The following is a 17,386-nucleotide window of genomic DNA, read 5'->3' as shown; positions in this document are numbered from 1 at the left end:
GGTGAAGCCATCATGCTTAACTCCCCGATCGAATTGCCACGGTCGGCCTAATAGGAAACGTCCAGCTTGCATCGGAACTACACACAAAACTTTATCTTCATATTTTTCGATGCGGAATTAAACCAAAACCTGCTTATTCACCTTTACCTCGCCACTATCATTCAAGCCATTATAACTTGTACGGCCTAGGATGTTTCAGTATGGGCAGTCCTAATTTCTCCACCAAGGTTGTGCTTGCAACATTAGTACAACTTCCTCCATCAACAATCATACTACTGTCACGTACGAAGGGATTTCAAAGCGAATCCCAACAACGTGCGGCTCGGTCTATCGAAGATAACCGATCAGCCTTCCTGGCGTGGGTACCTAGTCTCTATGACTTAGGTCACGCCTAACAACAACAATGCAGTGAAAAAAAACACCAGAAAATACCACGAAGGAGAAGAAGAAATGTAGGGGAAGAGAACTTTATTGAATAATCACTCAACTGATTACAATAAGCTCTCTTGGCCTCTCCAGCTCTACCGGATACCAATGCCTCCCCTTTGAGGGTCCGCTTATAGAGGAGCAACCTCCGGTTACAAGTCCCTCACGAACTCAACTTCCCATGCACAAGATAAGGATGAATTCTAGATAAGATAGGAAAACCCCGATTCCCGCAGGCTTCTGCGCAATCAGATAAAACAGCCAAGTTCGTGCCCCAAACTAATTCGGATTACCATGAAACTGGATTCGTTGGATTCGGGATGAAAAACCCTTCCAGATGGTACCTTTTCCACTTTGAACGGACTTCTATAGGATTTCCGAAATGCCCCTCAAAGTGAAAGCATGTGGAAACGGCGTTACAACCATGTCTTCTAACCATACATGTTTTCAGTTATAAAAAAATATTAACACATGTCCCTTGCCTTCTGGAGACTTGTGCCACGTTCCTCCATCAGTGGAACATATTTCCATCATCCCAATTTCCCGGATTCAGTCCATGCTTCGAGATAAGCCCACAACGCCGAATCAGTCTCACTGCTGCAGCTTTCCTCCTAATGATGAACCAGCATGTATTCTCAACAATACACGCCTTGGAGCACGTGCCCACGGCCCCATGCTCTTGGGTATTCCTCCTACATCTTGCACACGTTTCCCTAGGTGATCCTAGGGCCCAGATTTGGTCTCCAAGTTGCCCAAATCTCCAGAGAGCCTCGTCAGACCTCGAACTCGTCCAGCGACCTGATCTGGTTTATACCTTGATCCGCGTCCGGTCCAGCCCCGCTTCGAGGTGCCGTGACACCCTCCCCCACCTAAGCCGAAGTCGCCCCTGACGAGGCTAGGCGGTACTCCTTGATGATGTCCTCAAACTGCCATAGTTCGTCACCATATTCCCAGCTTGCTTCTGAATCTGATAGTCCTTTCCATCGGACTAAGTATTGCACACGGTTACCCTTTTTCCTGTTTGCCTTGATTTCAGAAACCTTCTTGGTGTAATGAACTCGTACGGCTACTGGAGCTCGCCAGCTTTGAGCCCCAAAAGGGTCAGTTGTGTCCTCTTTGAACGGTTTCAACAGGGACACGTTGAACACCGGGTGCACTTTCAGCTTGGAAGGCAGCGACAACTACCCGCTATCTCTCCAATTCGATGTGTGATGATGAAGGGACCTTCACACCTCCTCACGAGTGCTTTGTGGTAGCCTGACTTCAATTTCATGTGATGATAAAGCTTCACCAAAACCTGATCACCAACCTGAAATTCAGCTGCCCGCCGCTTTATGTCAGCCCACTTCTTCATCTGTTTGGTCACCTTCCACAAGGAGACCTGAACCACATCTGTATCCTCCTTCAGATCCCTCACGAACCTGTAGGCGATCGGACTACGTCCCATGTAGTCCGCTGCGATACTTTCTGGAGTGTCTGGTTGCAGCCCTATACACCTCGAATGGTGATTTACCTGTCGACTCCGATCGTTGTAAGTTGTAACTAAATTGGGCTTGGTCCAAGAGTCGCACCCAATTCCGCTGGTTGGCACTCACATAGTGCCTCAAATACATCTCCAATAATGCATTGGTTTGCTCTATTTGGCCAACGGTCTAAGGGTGGAAGGCCATGGACATCTTCAGCTCCATTCCGAGTATCCGAAATAACTCCGTCAAGAACCTCTCCGTGAAGCGAGCATCGCGATCAGAAACGATACTCCGCGGTATCCCCCAATATTTCACCACATATGTGAAGAACAACCGCGCCACGTCCTCCGCATGGCAAGTAGTAGGTGCTGCAATGAAGACTTCGTACTTCGAGAAGCGATCCACCACTACCATGATAGAGCTGTTCCCATCCGCCAGAGGTAGCCCGATGATGAAGTCCATGGAGACACTCTCCCACGGACACTCTAGTATAGGTAATGGCTCCAACAACCCCGCAGGCCGTCGATGTTCAACTTTGTCTTGTTGGCATAGCAGACAAGTGCGAACATACTCCTCGATGTCATCCTGCATCTTCGGCCAATAGTAGTTATGTTCTATGAGAGCTTGGGTCCGATGCACCCCCTGATGTCCTGCCCACATAGAATCATGGTGTTCTTGCAACACCTCGCGCCTCAGCCCTCCACCTGAAAGCACATAGACACGTCGCCCTTGTGTCAAGATCAGCCCTCCTTCGGTCTAGAAACGGCGCGCCTTGCCATCTTTGATGAGTTCACCCATGGAAGTGGCCCATTGATCCTTCTCCATCTCGGTCTTGACCCTCTCCATTAGGTTACTTGCTGGTCCGGAAAGGGAGAAACCGCAGCCAACTGTGCCTTCCTACTCAAGGCATCAAGCACCGAATTAGTTCGGCCCAATTTGTACTCGATGTCAAAATCGAATTCAGCGAGAAACTGCTGCCATCTCGCCTGCTTGGGGTGAGCTTTTGCTGGGTCTGAAAGTAGCCTGTGGCCACGTTATCCGTGCGCACCACAAACTTAGATCCGAGGAGGTAATGACGCCAGGTTCGAAGACTGTGCACAATCGCTGTCATCTCCTTTTCATGAACCGTATACCTGCACTCGGTGTCGTTCAACTTCCGACTCTCATAGGCCACTAGGTGCCCTTCCTGCATGAGCACCCCTCCAATGGCGAAATCTGATGCGTTGGTGTGGACTGCAAAAGAAATAGAAAAGTCCGGTAGCACGAGGACCGGCTCCGCCGTGACCGCCTGCTTGAGACGATCAAATGCCTCCTAACATTGGTTTGACGACCGCCATGGTCGATCCTTCTTTAACAAATCCGTCAGTGGGGCGCATAACTTCGAATATCCGGTGATGAACCTCCTAGAGTAATTTGCCAAGCCAAGAAAAGAGCGTAAGTGTGTAACACGTGCAGGTATCCCCCACTCGACAATGGCTGAAATTTTTGAGGGATCCATCATGAGCCTTCCATCCCCAATGATGTGCCCGAGGAACGACACCTTCTGCTGCGCAAACACACACTTCTCCCTCTTCACAAAGAGTTGGTGCTGCCGTAGGGTAGAGAAGACTTGCCTCAGGTGTGCCACATGCTCATCCAACGTCTGGCTGTACACAATAATGTCATCCAAGTATACTACCACGAATTTATCGATGAAGTCGTGGAGTACACGCCGCATCAAAGCATAGAAAGTTGCTGGTGCGTTGGTGAGGCCGAAAGGCATAACAAGGTACTCGAAGCTCCCGTACCTCGTCACACATGCAGTCTTCTCAATGTCCTCCTCCGCCATGCAAACCTGATAGTACCCGCTGTGAAGATCCAACTTGGAAATCCATCGTGCCTTGCCAAGTTGATCGAACAAATCATCAATCCGTGGGATGGGGTACTTGATCTTCACCGTGAGCTTGTAGAGGGCCCTGTAATCGATGGAAAGTCTGAACGAACCATCGTGCTTCTTCTGAAAAAGTACCGGTGCTCCATACGGACTCTTCGAAGGTCGAATGAACCCGCTGTCCACCAACTCCGTTAGCTACCTCCTCAGCTCCTAGATTTCAGGTAGGGCCATCCTATATCGTGCTTGAGCTGGTGGACGTGCTCCATGCACCAAATCAATCTGATGATCGATTTCTCTTTTTGGCAGCAATTGCTTGGGTAACTCGGGGGGCATCACATCCCCGAATTCAGTGAGAACACCCTCGATGGGTGCTAGAATCTCCTCTCCTTCGAGTAGTTCTTCCTCCTGAAGGGATGCAATATATGTTGGAAGTCCCCTTCTCAGCCCCTTAGCAAGTTGCATCGTCGATAGGACTCGCTGTGGAGTCCCTTTAACTCGCTTCCCTAGAACTACGCAAGCTCCTCTCGGATTCAGGACCACCACCACATCTGAATCTGGCTTTATCATGGCTTGTAGCTGGGTAAGCAAAGACATGCCGATGACCACCTCGTAGTCGTCGATCGGGGCGACCACCGCTGTCACCCGTCCGGTCCATGTGCCGAATTGGATCTTAACATCCTTCGACATTCCGCTGGTAGCCACTTCTGCGGAGTGGACCGCCTTGAACGTGTGTTCATCATGTTCAATCTTCAGATTTAACCTCTTTGCCGTAGCTAGGTCCACGAAGAAGTCAGTGGCACCCGTATCAATGAGTGCCTGGAAGATGTGACCACCAATGCAGATAGGTGTATAGAGCAGACCTCGTGGCCCCTTGGCCTTTAGGGCATTGAGACTAAGTGAGCCCATCCTTTGGTCGGTCTCTTGCTTCTCCTCCACCGCCATAGATGCTATCTTGCCCCTCAATGGATGGCCTTTCACCTTGTACGGTCCATTGCAAATATAGCATGAGATAGTGCTGGTACATTGCGCCATCCCTTTGCCCTTCGCTTGGGAAGCCCCTCCACTCGAGGAGCCCGGATTCGAGCCTTTTGTACCTCCTTTGTGACCTGATTTCGCTCCCCCACCTTTGCCCTGTTTCGATGCTTGGGCTTTGGGAGCTATGGGTTGCGTCTTGAACTCGATGAGAGCCTCCGCTTGAGCTATCGCCTCGTTCAAACTCTGGACTCCTCTTCGCTGCAATTCCATCTTTGCCCATAGTTTGAGCCCGTCAAGAAAAGTGAAGAGAGAGTCCAAGTTGCTGAGGTCTGGTACCTCCAACAACAATTCGCTGAACTCTCACACATACTCACGCACATCGCCCTTTTGCGTGAGTCGCCGTAGTCGTGCTCGAGCATCATCCTTAGCGAACGCGGGGAAGAATTACTTTCGAAGTTCAGTTTGGAACTGTACCCAAGTGGTGATTGGAACAGCCCCTCGTTTCACATCGTCGACCGACGTTGCCACCAAAGCATCGCCACGTCCCTCAAGAACATGGCCGCCGTGCTCACTTTCATGGCTTCCTCCCTCACGCCGGTAACCTGCAAGTATTGTTCCACGGCAAAAAGAAAGTTATCCACCTCCTTCACGGACCGTCGTCCGCAGAACTCCTGTGGCTTGGGAACATCAAGCTTGTGCAGGGGTCGCATAGCCTCTCTTGCAACCTCCATTGTCAATGGAGAAGAGGATACGCCTGTGGTGGTACTCTCCTTTAAAAGGTCAACCACCTGATTTTGGAGAGCCTTCACCATGATCTCCAACTCCTCGTTATGCCACAGCCCTTCCTTATAGCGCCGCTCCATATCGAAGGAAATCTGGTTCAGCTGAGCGGCGATTTCACCTCGGTGGGTTGCGTCCCTACCCTCAAGGTCCTCCATCCGTCCTTCAACCTCAACTATTTGGGCCTCGCACCTCCGTAATCGATTGTCAGCGGAGATAACCAGAGATGCAATGCGTAACCCATACAGGAAATCAACAACTGGATGTGCTCCACCCATCGCCGTGCCTCCTCCTAAGGCTGGACTGGGATCCACAGTCGAGGATGATGCGTCCGCCATTCCAACCATGGAAGTTACCGTAGAGGTCGTCTCCTTCGTTTCTGGTATGGCTCTGATACCAAGTGTCACGTACGAAGGGATTTCAAAGCGAATCCCAACAACGTGCAGCTCGGTCTATCAAAGATAACCAATCAGCCTTCCTGGCGTGGGTACCTAGTCTCTATGACTTAGGTCACGCCTAACAACAATAATGCCGCGAAACACGACACCAGAAAATACCACAAAGGAGAAGGAGAAATATAGGGGAAGAGAACTTTATTGAATAACCACTCAACTGATTACAATAAGCTCTCCTGGCCTCTCCAGCTCTATCGGATCCCAATCCCTCCCCTTTGAGGGTCCTCTTATAGAGGAGCAACCTCCAGTTACAAGTCCCTCACGAACTCAACTTCCCATGCACAAGATAATGATGAATTCTAGATAAGATAGGAAAACCCGATTCCCGCAGGATTCTGCGCAATTAGATAAAACAGCCAAGTTCATGCCTCAAACGAACTACGATTACCATGAAACTGGATTTGTTCGATTTGGGATGAAAAACCCTTCCAGATGGCACCTTTTCCACTTTGAACGGACTTCTATAGAGTTCCCGAAATGCCCTTCAAAGTGAAAGCACGTGGAAACAGCGTTACAGCCACGTCTTCTAACCATGCACGTTTTCAGTTATAAAAACATGTTAAAACGTGTTCCTTGCCTTCTGGAGACTTATGCCACGTTCCTCCATCAGTGGCACACATTTGCATGTATCTCAACTTTCTGGATTCAGTCCATGCTTCGAGATAAGCCCACAACGCTGAATCAGTCTCGTTGCAGCAGCTTTCCTCCTAATGATAAACTAGCGTGTATTCTCAACAATACACGCCTTGGAGCACGTGCCCACGGCCCCATGCTCTTGGGTATTCCTCCTACATCTTGCACACGTTTCCCTAGGTGATCCTAAGGCCCAGATTTGGTCTCCAAGTTGCCCAAATCGCTAGAGAGCACCGTCAGACCTCGAACCCGTCCAGCGACCTGATCTGGTTTATACCTTGATCCGCATCCGGTCCAGCCCCGATTCGAGGAGCCGTGACATAAAGTCCTTTACCTTGGTAGGTTTTTGAAACTTAGGAATCAAAGAAAGTGTTGTAGCATTTACTTATTTCAGAAGATGCCCGGAGGAGAAAAAAGATTGGATAGCCGCTATGACATCGGCCCCAACTATATTCCAAGCCTTCTTAAAGAAGCCAACACTAAAACCATCCGGACCGGGAGCCTTGTTGTCCTTCAAAGAGAACATCACCAACTTTATTTCGTCATCTGAAACACATCGATCTAAATCCTCCCTCTGAATCTCAGTGAGCCGCTTTGGAAGGGCACGCTGAAGCATGTCCTCATCAACACCCGCAACCTCATGAGAACCTAGAAGATTCTGAAAGAGAACTGCACAATGGTGTCACTGACCTCACCCGGAGTCTCCACCCGAGCCCCATCATCAGTAGAAATAGATGTGATCTTGCTACGACTCTGAAAAAGCTTCACAGATTGGAAGAAGAACCTCGAATTCTTGTCTCCCAAATTCAGCAACTGAACCCGAGCCTTTTGCTTCAAAAAACTTCTTCCGCTCTACTCAACTCCAAATAATCCTTAATGAGCCTTGACTCCTCGGTGTGAAAAGTCGAGTCAAGGGGATGGCGCTGAATCATACGTAGTACCTCCTCCAAAGCCTCTTTAGCTCGCACCACTCGCCGAGAAAAATTTGCAAAGAAGTCCTTATTGAACTTTTTCAACTCCCCTTTCAAATGTTTCAACTTATGGCATAGTTGACACATTGGACTTCCTTTTACATCTATAGCCCATGCCTTAGCTACCACGGATAGAAATTGCGGATGCTCAGCCCAAAGATCAAAGAATTTAAATAGTGTTTTTCGCGAAGGTAAGGCAGCAAGTGTTACCACCATTGGAGAATGATCCGAAACACCGGAAGGAGGAAAGTAAGCTTCAGAGCCTGAAAAGTCACACTCCCATGTCAAATTGGCAAGGACCCGGTCTAGCTTCTTCATAATAGGAGCCTTGTCCTGCCGATTAAACCACGTGAAGAGACGGCCATTCTATCGTAAATCACTTAGGGCAAATTGAAATAAACAAGTAGCAAGGTTATTCTGCCAAGAAGGCCAACTATGAGAGCCCCCAACCATCTCCTCTTGTGACTTTATAGCATTGAAGTCCCCCATGAGCACCCATGGAGAAGATTCCCATCCCACACTGCGAGAAACTAAATCAGCCCATAATTCACTCCGCTTAATAGGGCAATTATCACCATACACAATCGAGATAATGAAAGAGGAATCCTTAGCAAGATCCCTAACATGCACATGCATCACTTGGTCGGATGAATTTATAAGAACCATATCCACCTTCTGAGGATTCCAACCAATCCAAATCCGTCCATGAGAAGAAGCATTATAGTTGCACAGTAAACCCCAATTTCGAAAGATGGTGTTCGCCACCTTTTCTTTATTTCTCTCTTTAACTTTAGTTTCCACCAAACCACAAAGTGACAGTCTTTCCTTTCGAATAAGTTGTTGCACTTCTGAATGCTTGAAAGGGTCATTCAAACCCCTAACATTCCAACAGCCAATAATCATTAAAACTAAGAAAAGAGAGAGAAATCAAGCTCCATAAAGGATTACCTCCATTTAGCCCCCCCCCCCCCCTCGGGGAGTAGTATTTCCGCCCTTTCTTGCCCTTGCCACCTGACCCTTTCATCTTCTTTTTTTTCAAGCGAGTCCTTTGCCTTAATAGCCAACTGATTAGCCATAGGAGTAGTAGCACCATCAGCACAAATAGCTAGCGGTTGTGGAGTAGCTTAATCCATTTTGGGTGTATGCTCTTCAACATCATTTTCAGAAAAATAACACTCTCCCTCTTCAAATTCCACATTATCCTGAAGGTCCTCAAAAGCAATGAATGGAAGCGTGGACTTCTCATCCATCCTCTCCGAGCTAGGTGAATGTAAAACAATCGCATAAGATGGTGTTGCTTCCAATTCACGCCCACAAGGTGTTGTCAACCCTTTATTCTCACAATGAGAAGTTGAAGGTACCCCACATTCCACCGGTGACTTTCCATTTTTTTGCCTTGTAACTTTGCCATTCACCTTCACTAATAGAACCCACCTTAGGCACCACTTTGTCACCGCCATTGATCTTAGGAACCCAAACTTGCTTTGTTTTCTCCTTGGCCACCTTAGGGCAATGCCATTCGAATGGCCAAACACTCCACAAAGTCTAATTTAATGAGGCAGCCACTCAAAGTCAACAACAACACATATTTGCTCCCCATTAGGGCATTGCAAATCAAATTCCTTAATGAGATCCTCAGAAGCATCAATCTCCACACAGACCCGAACAAAACTAAGTCGCTTCCTTGCAAGGGTGATGTGATCCGCATGCAAAGGAATCCCAAAGAGATTCTTCTTCACCTCACCATCATTCGAAGGAGAATCCATCAAAGAGGTGAAAAGAAGAGCTCACCAGAACCAAACAATCCCACAGAAAAAAAATACCACCAAAGTAATCGAATCAAAAAGAGGCTAATCCAACTACAGAAGAGAGAAAAGAAGGAACAATCGTAATCAACAAGAACGATGGTCATGAAAGAAGAAGAGAAATAAGAGAGTGACGGAGGAAGAGAGAGAGGTCCTCATTAGACCTAAATCCACTTTACAGAGAATCATAAGATTATCTTCATCTCCTCGTCTCCTCCTCCTACTTCATCTTCTATTTTTACCAGCATGTATTCTCAACAATACAAGCCTTCTACCACTCGATTTTCTCTTAAAAGTTCTTGAGAAAACTAAGGTAAATTTCAAAGCAAAGCAAATGAAAAACCAACACACTTAAAAATACAGATTTTTGAGTTGAGTCAATATGGAAGTAACAAGTGTGAAGAGTTTAGGAGCATAAATGATGAGAAAAAATGGATATGAAAAGAAAAGCAAAGAAGATGGAAAGAAAGCAAATGGATATGAAAAGTTGAATGATGGATATATAGAGATGAAATATGAGAAATAGATGATAATAAAAGACAAACTTCTCCTTTTTCTTTTCTTTCAAAACATTTGACCTTCTAACTCCTTTTGATCTCCTTCTTTTTTTTTCTTTTTTTTTTTCTCTTTTTTTCTTTTTTTCTTTTTTCTTTTCTTTTCTTTTCTTTTTGTTTACAACTTCAGTCTCCGCTTTTTGTGTTTTCTTTTCGATAATAGAACCAATAGCAATATCAACAAAGATGAAGCACAAAAAGAAATGGTAGAGAATAGAAATGAAATGGTTATGAATGAAAAGATATCAAACGATGCAAAAATGATGGAAAACTATAAATGATAGAATATAAAAGCAAATAAAGGATAGGTAACCTGATTGGAAACCTAGGCTCTGATACTAAATGATGCAAACCTCAACGAACCTACCGTGAGACCCAACAACAATAGTTTGGAAAATCAATTCCCAGATCATCCAAAAAAGGTTAAACGGAAAGGAATATAGACCCCGTTGCTATAAAGAGCAAGAAACCTATATTATCAAAGGATTAGGAATATTGACCCCGTGACTATAGAGAGTCAGAAACCAATATGATCAAGGGTTGGAGGTTCAAGTGGTTGTACTTGAAACTACTGTAAGTTCTACACAAGAACAATAGAGAGAAAATTCTCACAAGAAGATTATATTTCGAAGTTGCTTGATTGTAAGTGAAAACACTAAGTATTTATAGGCAAAACAAGCCTTGGGTGCATTGAACCCACTAGACAAACATTAAATGAAAGTTGGTAAAGATGAAAGGAATTAATACTACTTAAAAGTCTTAGCAGCAGTTAATTAACCTTGGAAAGTTGCAGCAAAACTCCCAACCATTTTGACTAGGTTCATCCTTCATTTGCAAGCCTCAAAATGTCCTTTAGCCTTCCAAAAGCCCATGATAAATGCACCATAAAGAGGAGTCCAAATTTGAAAGGTTTAGACTCTTCTTTTTCATGTTAAATAATTAATTGGGCTGGATATTGTCGAAATGGACTTGCCACATATTAACCATCTTCAAGTCCAAATCTTCATGTGGGCTAGAACCTTCTCCTTGGGCTTGAGTTAATAAAGTTTGGATAGCTTCTTGAAGTTTCTTGGCCCGAGCTCTTGTGATTGGCCCAATTGGAATCTCCATATCATCTTGAGCATCTTCTTTGTCCTTGTCAAAGTCCTTGAGCTGGATCATATCATTGTCATAAGTCGGGAGTTTAAGGCTGCCCCGCTTAATTTCTCGCTGAAGTAAGCAATTGGTAGTCCCTCCTGCATAAGAACTGCGCCTATACCAATACCTGAAGCATCATATTCAATCTCAAACATTTTAGAAAAGTTAGGTAAAGACAATAAGGGGGCGTTGGTTAGCTTCTCTTTGATTAGTTAAAACGCCTTCTTTTGTTCTTCTCCCCATCTAAATCCGACGTTCTTCTTGATCACTTCGGTAAGTGGTGCGGCTATGCTACTAAAGTCCTTCATAAACCGCTAGTAAAAACTAGCAAGTCCATAAAAACTACGAACACTGCCTACATTTGTGGGACTCGGCCACTCTTGGATTGCTCGTACCTTCTTTTCATGAACCTATAAGCCTTGTGCACTAACAACAAATCCTAGAACTACAAACTTATCGGTGCAAAAAGTACACTTCTTCATGTTAGCAAATAACTTTTCTTTCCTAAGCACTTCTAAAACCGATTTCAAATGTACGACATGATCATCCAAGTTTTTGCTATAAATGAGTATATCATCAAAATAGACAACAACAAACCTGCCTATAAATGCATGCAAAACATGATTCAAAAGTCTCATAAAAGAACTTGGTGCATTAGTCAAACCAAAAGGCATAACAAACCATTCATACAAAGCATATTTTGTTTTAAAAGCAGTTTTCCATTATCACCTTCTTTCATTCTAATCTGATGATAACCACTCTTTAAATCAATCTTAGAGAACACACAAGAACCATGCAACTTGATATGATCCAGCTCAAGTTGATGACATGCTTGATGAACTCCATGGTTCCACTATCTTTTCTAAAATTGATTTGAAATCTGGATATCATCAAATTCAAATGAAAGAGGGAGAGGAGTGGAAAACTGCTTTTAAAACAAAACATGGACTTTATGAGTGGTTAGTTATGCCCTTTGGATTAACTAATGCGCCAGCACTTTTATGCGCTTAATGAATCATGTCTTGCATAAGTTTATTGGAAAATTGTGGTTGTCTACTTTGATGATATATTGATTTACAGCAAGAACTTGCATGAACACTTAGGGCATTTAAAGAATGTTTTACTTGTGCTAAGAAAAGAGCAATTGTATGCTAACCTTAAGAAGTGTACATTTTGTTTGGACAAAGTTGTATTTTTTGGCTTTGTTGTAAGTGCTAGAGGTGTAGAAGTTGATGAAGAGAAGGTAAAGGTGATCAAAGACTGGCCTTAACCAACTACCATCACCGAAGTTAGGAATAGAGGGAGTCTAATGAGGACCTCTCTCTCTTCCTCCCTCCCTCTCTTATTTCTCTTCTTCCTTCGTGATCATCCTTGATTCTTCTTGTTGATTACGATTGTTCCTTCTTTTCTCTCTTCTGTAGTTGGATTAGCCTCTTTTTGATCCGATTACTTTGGTGAAATTTTTTTTTTCTGTGGGATTGTTTGGTTCTGGTGGGCTCTTCTTTTCACCTCTTTGATGGATTCTCTTTCGAATGATAGTGAGGTGAAGAAGAATCTTGTTGGTGGTGGAGTTATTGGTTGTTTAGGCCCTGGTTGCAGTGCTTTGAATCTTGATCCTAGTGGGTCTAAGTGTGGTGGTGCTGCTTCTTCAAAGGTTGTTCTTGGTGACAAGAAGGGAGTGATGGATGCTAGTTCTGCACGAATAGCCTTGGGGTTGCCAAATACCAAGGTTGGAGATATTAATGGTGGCATTCAAGTTGCTGGGTTGGATCATATGGTGCATCCTCTTGGAGGTGAGAATGCAGGTCGGTTTGGAGCTATTGGTGATGGTGGTGTGCCTCCTCAAGGGGCAATACAGCCTCCTACAGCGTCACTACTCTTCCCTCAACAACTGCTGCAAAATTCAAATTGAGATTTTTCTATTGATGGCAAAGGAGCTATTTTCGGAAGTAAATTACTACCTATGAATGATGCTGATTATGAAGGAAACTTTCCTTCCTTGCAAGCTAGTAATTGTGGGAAGAATTTCAAAAATCTGCTGGCTTTGGAAAATTCAAATCTCTCCAAATTAAGTCAGCCATCCTCTCCTTCCATTGTCTCTCAAGCCCAACTAGGTAACTTTCCTACATTGCAAGCTACTATTTTTGGGAATCATTTGAATTATCAGTTGCCTTTGGGAGATTCATTTATCTCCAAAAAAAAGTCAGCCAGCCTCTCCTTCAAGTTTGAATGCTCAAGGCCTTGGAGTGGGCTATGATCTTGTGGGGGCCGTGCATACCAATGGGCCTAGTGTGATTGTGGCTGAAAATCCTAAAGTTCAGCCTAGCTTTATTAATGTATTGCGTGGGCCTCAATTGGTAGTACATCCCAAGACCTCTCATTCGTTGCATTATGAACCACTATTGAGAGAAGAAGGTCGGGTTAAGGTGCTACCACCTCCTAGCATTGTTGAAGAAGGGTGTGAGGTATGGAAGGCTACTCTCATTGGCTACTTTGTTGGAAATAAGCTCCCATTTCCAATTGTGAATTCGATTGCTCATAAGATATGGGGTAGTTCGGGATTGAAAGAGGTTCTAGCTTCTGAAAGTGGCTTCTTCTTCTTCAAGTTTGATAGCGTTGAGCATGCATGCAACATCCTAGACAAGGCTCCTTGGCATATGGCGAATAGGCCGCTAGTGCTTAAAAGATGGCAACCTAACTTGAAGTTGGCCAAAGAAGATATGCGGAAGATCCCGGTGTGGGTTCGGCTTTACAATGTGCCACTTGAATATTGGACGGTTCAAGGCTTAAGCTTTGTGGCTAGCGCTATTGGGATTCCTTTGCATGCGGATCACATCACCCTTGCAAGGAAGCGACTTAGTTTTGTTCAGGTCTGTGTGGAGATTGATGCTTCTGAGGATCTCATTAAGGAATTTGATTTGCAATGCCCTAATGGCGAGCAAATATGTGTTGTTGTTGACTTTGAGCGGCTGCCTCATAAATGTGGACTTTGTGGAGTATTTGGCCATTCGAATGGCACTTGCCCTAAGGTGGCCAAGGAGAAAACAAAGCAAGTTTGGGTTCCTAAGATCGATGGTGGTGACAAAGTGGTGCCTAAGGTGGGTTCTACTAGTGAAGGTGAATGGCAAGAAGTTACAAGGCGTAAAAAAGGAAAGTCACTGGTGGAATGTGGGGTACCTTCAACTTCTCATTGTAAGAATAAAGGTTGACAGCACCTTGTGGGCGTGAATTGGAAGCAACACCATCTAATGCGATTGTTTTACATTCACCTAGCTCGGAGAGGATGGATGAGAAGTCCACGCTTCCATTCATTGCTTTTGAGGACCTTCAGGATAATGTGGAATTTGAAGAGGGAGAGTGTTATTTTTCTGAAAATGATGTTGAAGAGCATACACCCAAAATGGATGAAGCTACTCCACAACCGCTAGCTATTTGTGCTGATGGTGCTACTACTCCTATGGCTAATCAGTTGGCTATTAAGGCAAAGGACTCGCTTGAAAAAAAGCAGATGAAAGGGTCAGGTGACAAGGGCAAGAAAGGGCGGAAATACTACTCCCCGAGGGGGGGTAAATGGAGGTAATCCTTTATGGAGCTTGATTTCTCTCTCTTTTCTTAGTTTTAATGATTATTGGCTGTTGGAATGTTATGGGTTTGAATGACCCTTTCAAGCATTCAGAAGTGCAACAACTTATTTTGAAAGGAAAGATTGTCACTTTGTGGTTTGGTCGAAACTAAAGTTAAAGAGAGAAATAAAGAAAAGGTGGCGAACACCATCTTTCGAAATTGGGATTTACTGTGCAACTATAATGCTTCTTCTCATGGACGGATTTGGATTGGTTGGAATCCTCAGGAGGTGGATGTGGTTTTATAAATTCATCCGACCAAGTGATGCATGTGCATGTTAGGAATCTTGCTAAGAATTCCTCTTTCATTGTCTCGATTGTGTATGGTGATAATTGCCCTATTAAGCGGAGTGAATTGTAGGCTGATTTAGTTTCTCGCAATGTGGGATGGGAATCTTCTCCATGGGTGCTCATGGGGGACTTCAATGATATAAAGTCACAAGAGGAGATGGTTGGGGGCTCTCATAGTTGGCCTTATTGGCATAATGACCTTGCTACTTATTTATTTCAATCTGGCCTAAGTGATTTACGACAGAATGGCTGTCTCTTCACGTGGTCTAATCGGCGGACAAGGCTCCTATTATGAAGAAGCTAGATCGGGTCCTTGCCAATTTGAGATGGGAGTGTGACTTTTCAGGCTTTGAAGCTTACATTCCTCCCTTCGATGTTTCAGATCATTCTCCAATGGTGGTAACACTTGCTGCCTTACCTTCGCGAAAAATACCATTTAAATTCTTTGATCTTTGGGCTGAGCATCCGCAATTTCTATCCGTGGTAGCTAAGGCATGGGCTATAGATGTAAAAGGAAGTCCGATGTATCAACTATGCCATAAGTTGAAGCATTTGAAAGGGGAGTTGAAAAAGTTCAATAAGGAGTTCTTTACAAATTTGCCTCGGCGAGTGGTGCGAGCTAAAGAGGCTTTGGAGAAGGTGCAACGTATGATTCAGCATCATCCCCTTGACTCAACTTTTCACACCGAGGAGTCAAGGCTCATTAAGGATTATTTGGAGTTGAGCAGAACGGAAGAAAGTTTTTTGAAGCAAAAGGCTCGGGTTCAGTGGCTGAATTTGGGAGACAAGAATTCGAGGTTCTTCTTCTAATCTATGAAGCTTTTTCAGAGTCGTAGCAAGATCACATCTATTTCTACTGATGATGGGGCTCAGGTGGTGACTCCGGGTGAGGTCAGTGACACCATTGTGCAGTTCTTTCAGAATCTTCTAGGTTCTCATGCGGTTGCGGGTGTTGATGAGGACATGCTTCAGCGAGTCCTTCCAAAGCGGCTCGCTGAGATTCAGAGGGAGGATTTAGATCGATCTGTTTCAGATGATGAAATAAGGATGGTGATGTTCTCTTTGAAGGATAACAAGGCTCCCGGTTTGGATGGTTTTAGTGCTGGCTTCTTTAAGAAGGCTTGGAATATAGTTGGGGCAGATGTCATAGCGGCTATCCAATCTTTTTCTCCTCCGGGCATCTTCTGAAACAAGTAAATGCTATAACACTTTCTTTGATTCCTAAGGTTCAAAACCCTACCAAGGTAAAGGACTTTAGACCAATTTCTTGTTGTAACACTGTTTACAAGTGTATTGCAAAGCTCATAGTAAATAGGGTGAAGGTGGTACTTCCGGAATTGGTGGGACCTTTCCAAACGGCCTTTGTTGTGAGTCGACATATTAGTGATAATATTATCCTCTGCCAAGAGTTAATGCGGAACTATCATCACTCTGGTGGCTCTCCGAGATGTGCTCTTAAGGTAGATCTAATGAAGGCATATGACTCCGTTCGGTGGAATTTTTTACTGGCTGTATTACGCATTATGGGGTTTCCGGATAGAGTTGTTAGATGGATTGCAGAGTGTATCTCCACTACTTGCTTCTCCATCTCTATTAATGGCGAACTTCATGGATTCTTCCCTGGGGGTCGAGGCTTGCGGCAAGGGGATCCTATGTCACCTTATCTTTTTGTCCTAGCCATGGAGGTCTTTTCGGGTTTGATGGCTAATATGGTAAGGGACAGTGGTTTCAAGTACCATTGTCGTTGTGAAAAGAAAAAGATCTCTCACTTGTGCTTTGCAGATGATCTTATGATTTTCTGTAAAGCGGATTTGGCTTCTGTGTCTTTGATCGGTGGTTGTCTTCAGCAATTTCGAGACTTCTCTGGACTTATACCAAATCCAGATAAGAGCAGCATGTTCATTTGTGGAGTGCCTTCCGATCTTCGAATGCAGCTTTTGGATATCCTCGGGTATAATGAAGGAGCGCTTCCGATTAGGTATCTTGGTTTGCCGCATATAATGACTAAGTTAAAGGCTACTGATCATAAGATGTTGGTGGACCTGATTATTGCCAAAACCAAGAGTTGGACTTGCCGTGCTCTCTCCTTTGCAGGTAGATTACAACACATCAAATCTATTTTGTTTTCCATCCAAGTTTATTGGTCCTCCTTATTCATCTTGCCCAAATCAATTATTAAGAAGGTAGAATCCACTTTACGCTCTTTCCTTTGGAAGGGTTGTGAGCTTAGCACTAGATGTGCGAAGGTAGCATGGGACAATATTTGTTTGCCTAAGGAGGAAGGGGGTTTGGGCATTAAGAACATGGTGACTTGGAATAGGGCAGCCATGACCAAACACTTATGGGCTCTCTGTAATGATGACGGTAACTCTCTTTGGTCTGCTTGGGTTCGCTCTT

General features: G+C 44.6%; 1 protein-coding gene across 1 annotated transcript; it reads right to left on the bottom strand.

Annotated features, from left to right (window-relative positions):
• Window positions 1–6,993: 6,993 nt before the first annotated feature.
• LOC149752844 (uncharacterized) lies at window positions 6,994–9,039 on the bottom strand. The gene is made up of 5 exons (XM_089925634.1): window positions 8,734–9,039; window positions 8,591–8,643; window positions 8,030–8,456; window positions 7,550–7,945; window positions 6,994–7,266 (listed from the first exon to the last, which is right to left on the bottom strand). The coding sequence occupies exons 1-5, from the start codon at window positions 9,037–9,039 to the stop codon at window positions 6,994–6,996; spliced, it is 1,455 nt and encodes a 484-aa protein (XP_089781760.1).
• Window positions 9,040–17,386: the final 8,347 nt, after the last annotated feature.

Source organism: Phoenix dactylifera, chromosome 9 (assembly GCF_051530095.1).
Source record: "Phoenix dactylifera cultivar Ajwa chromosome 9, Ajwa_hap1_PhDact_Kaust_v1.1, whole genome shotgun sequence".
In the NCBI taxonomy this organism is placed as follows: Eukaryota; Viridiplantae; Streptophyta; class Magnoliopsida; order Arecales; family Arecaceae; genus Phoenix; species Phoenix dactylifera.
This window is presented reverse-complemented; position numbering and strand designations above follow the sequence as displayed.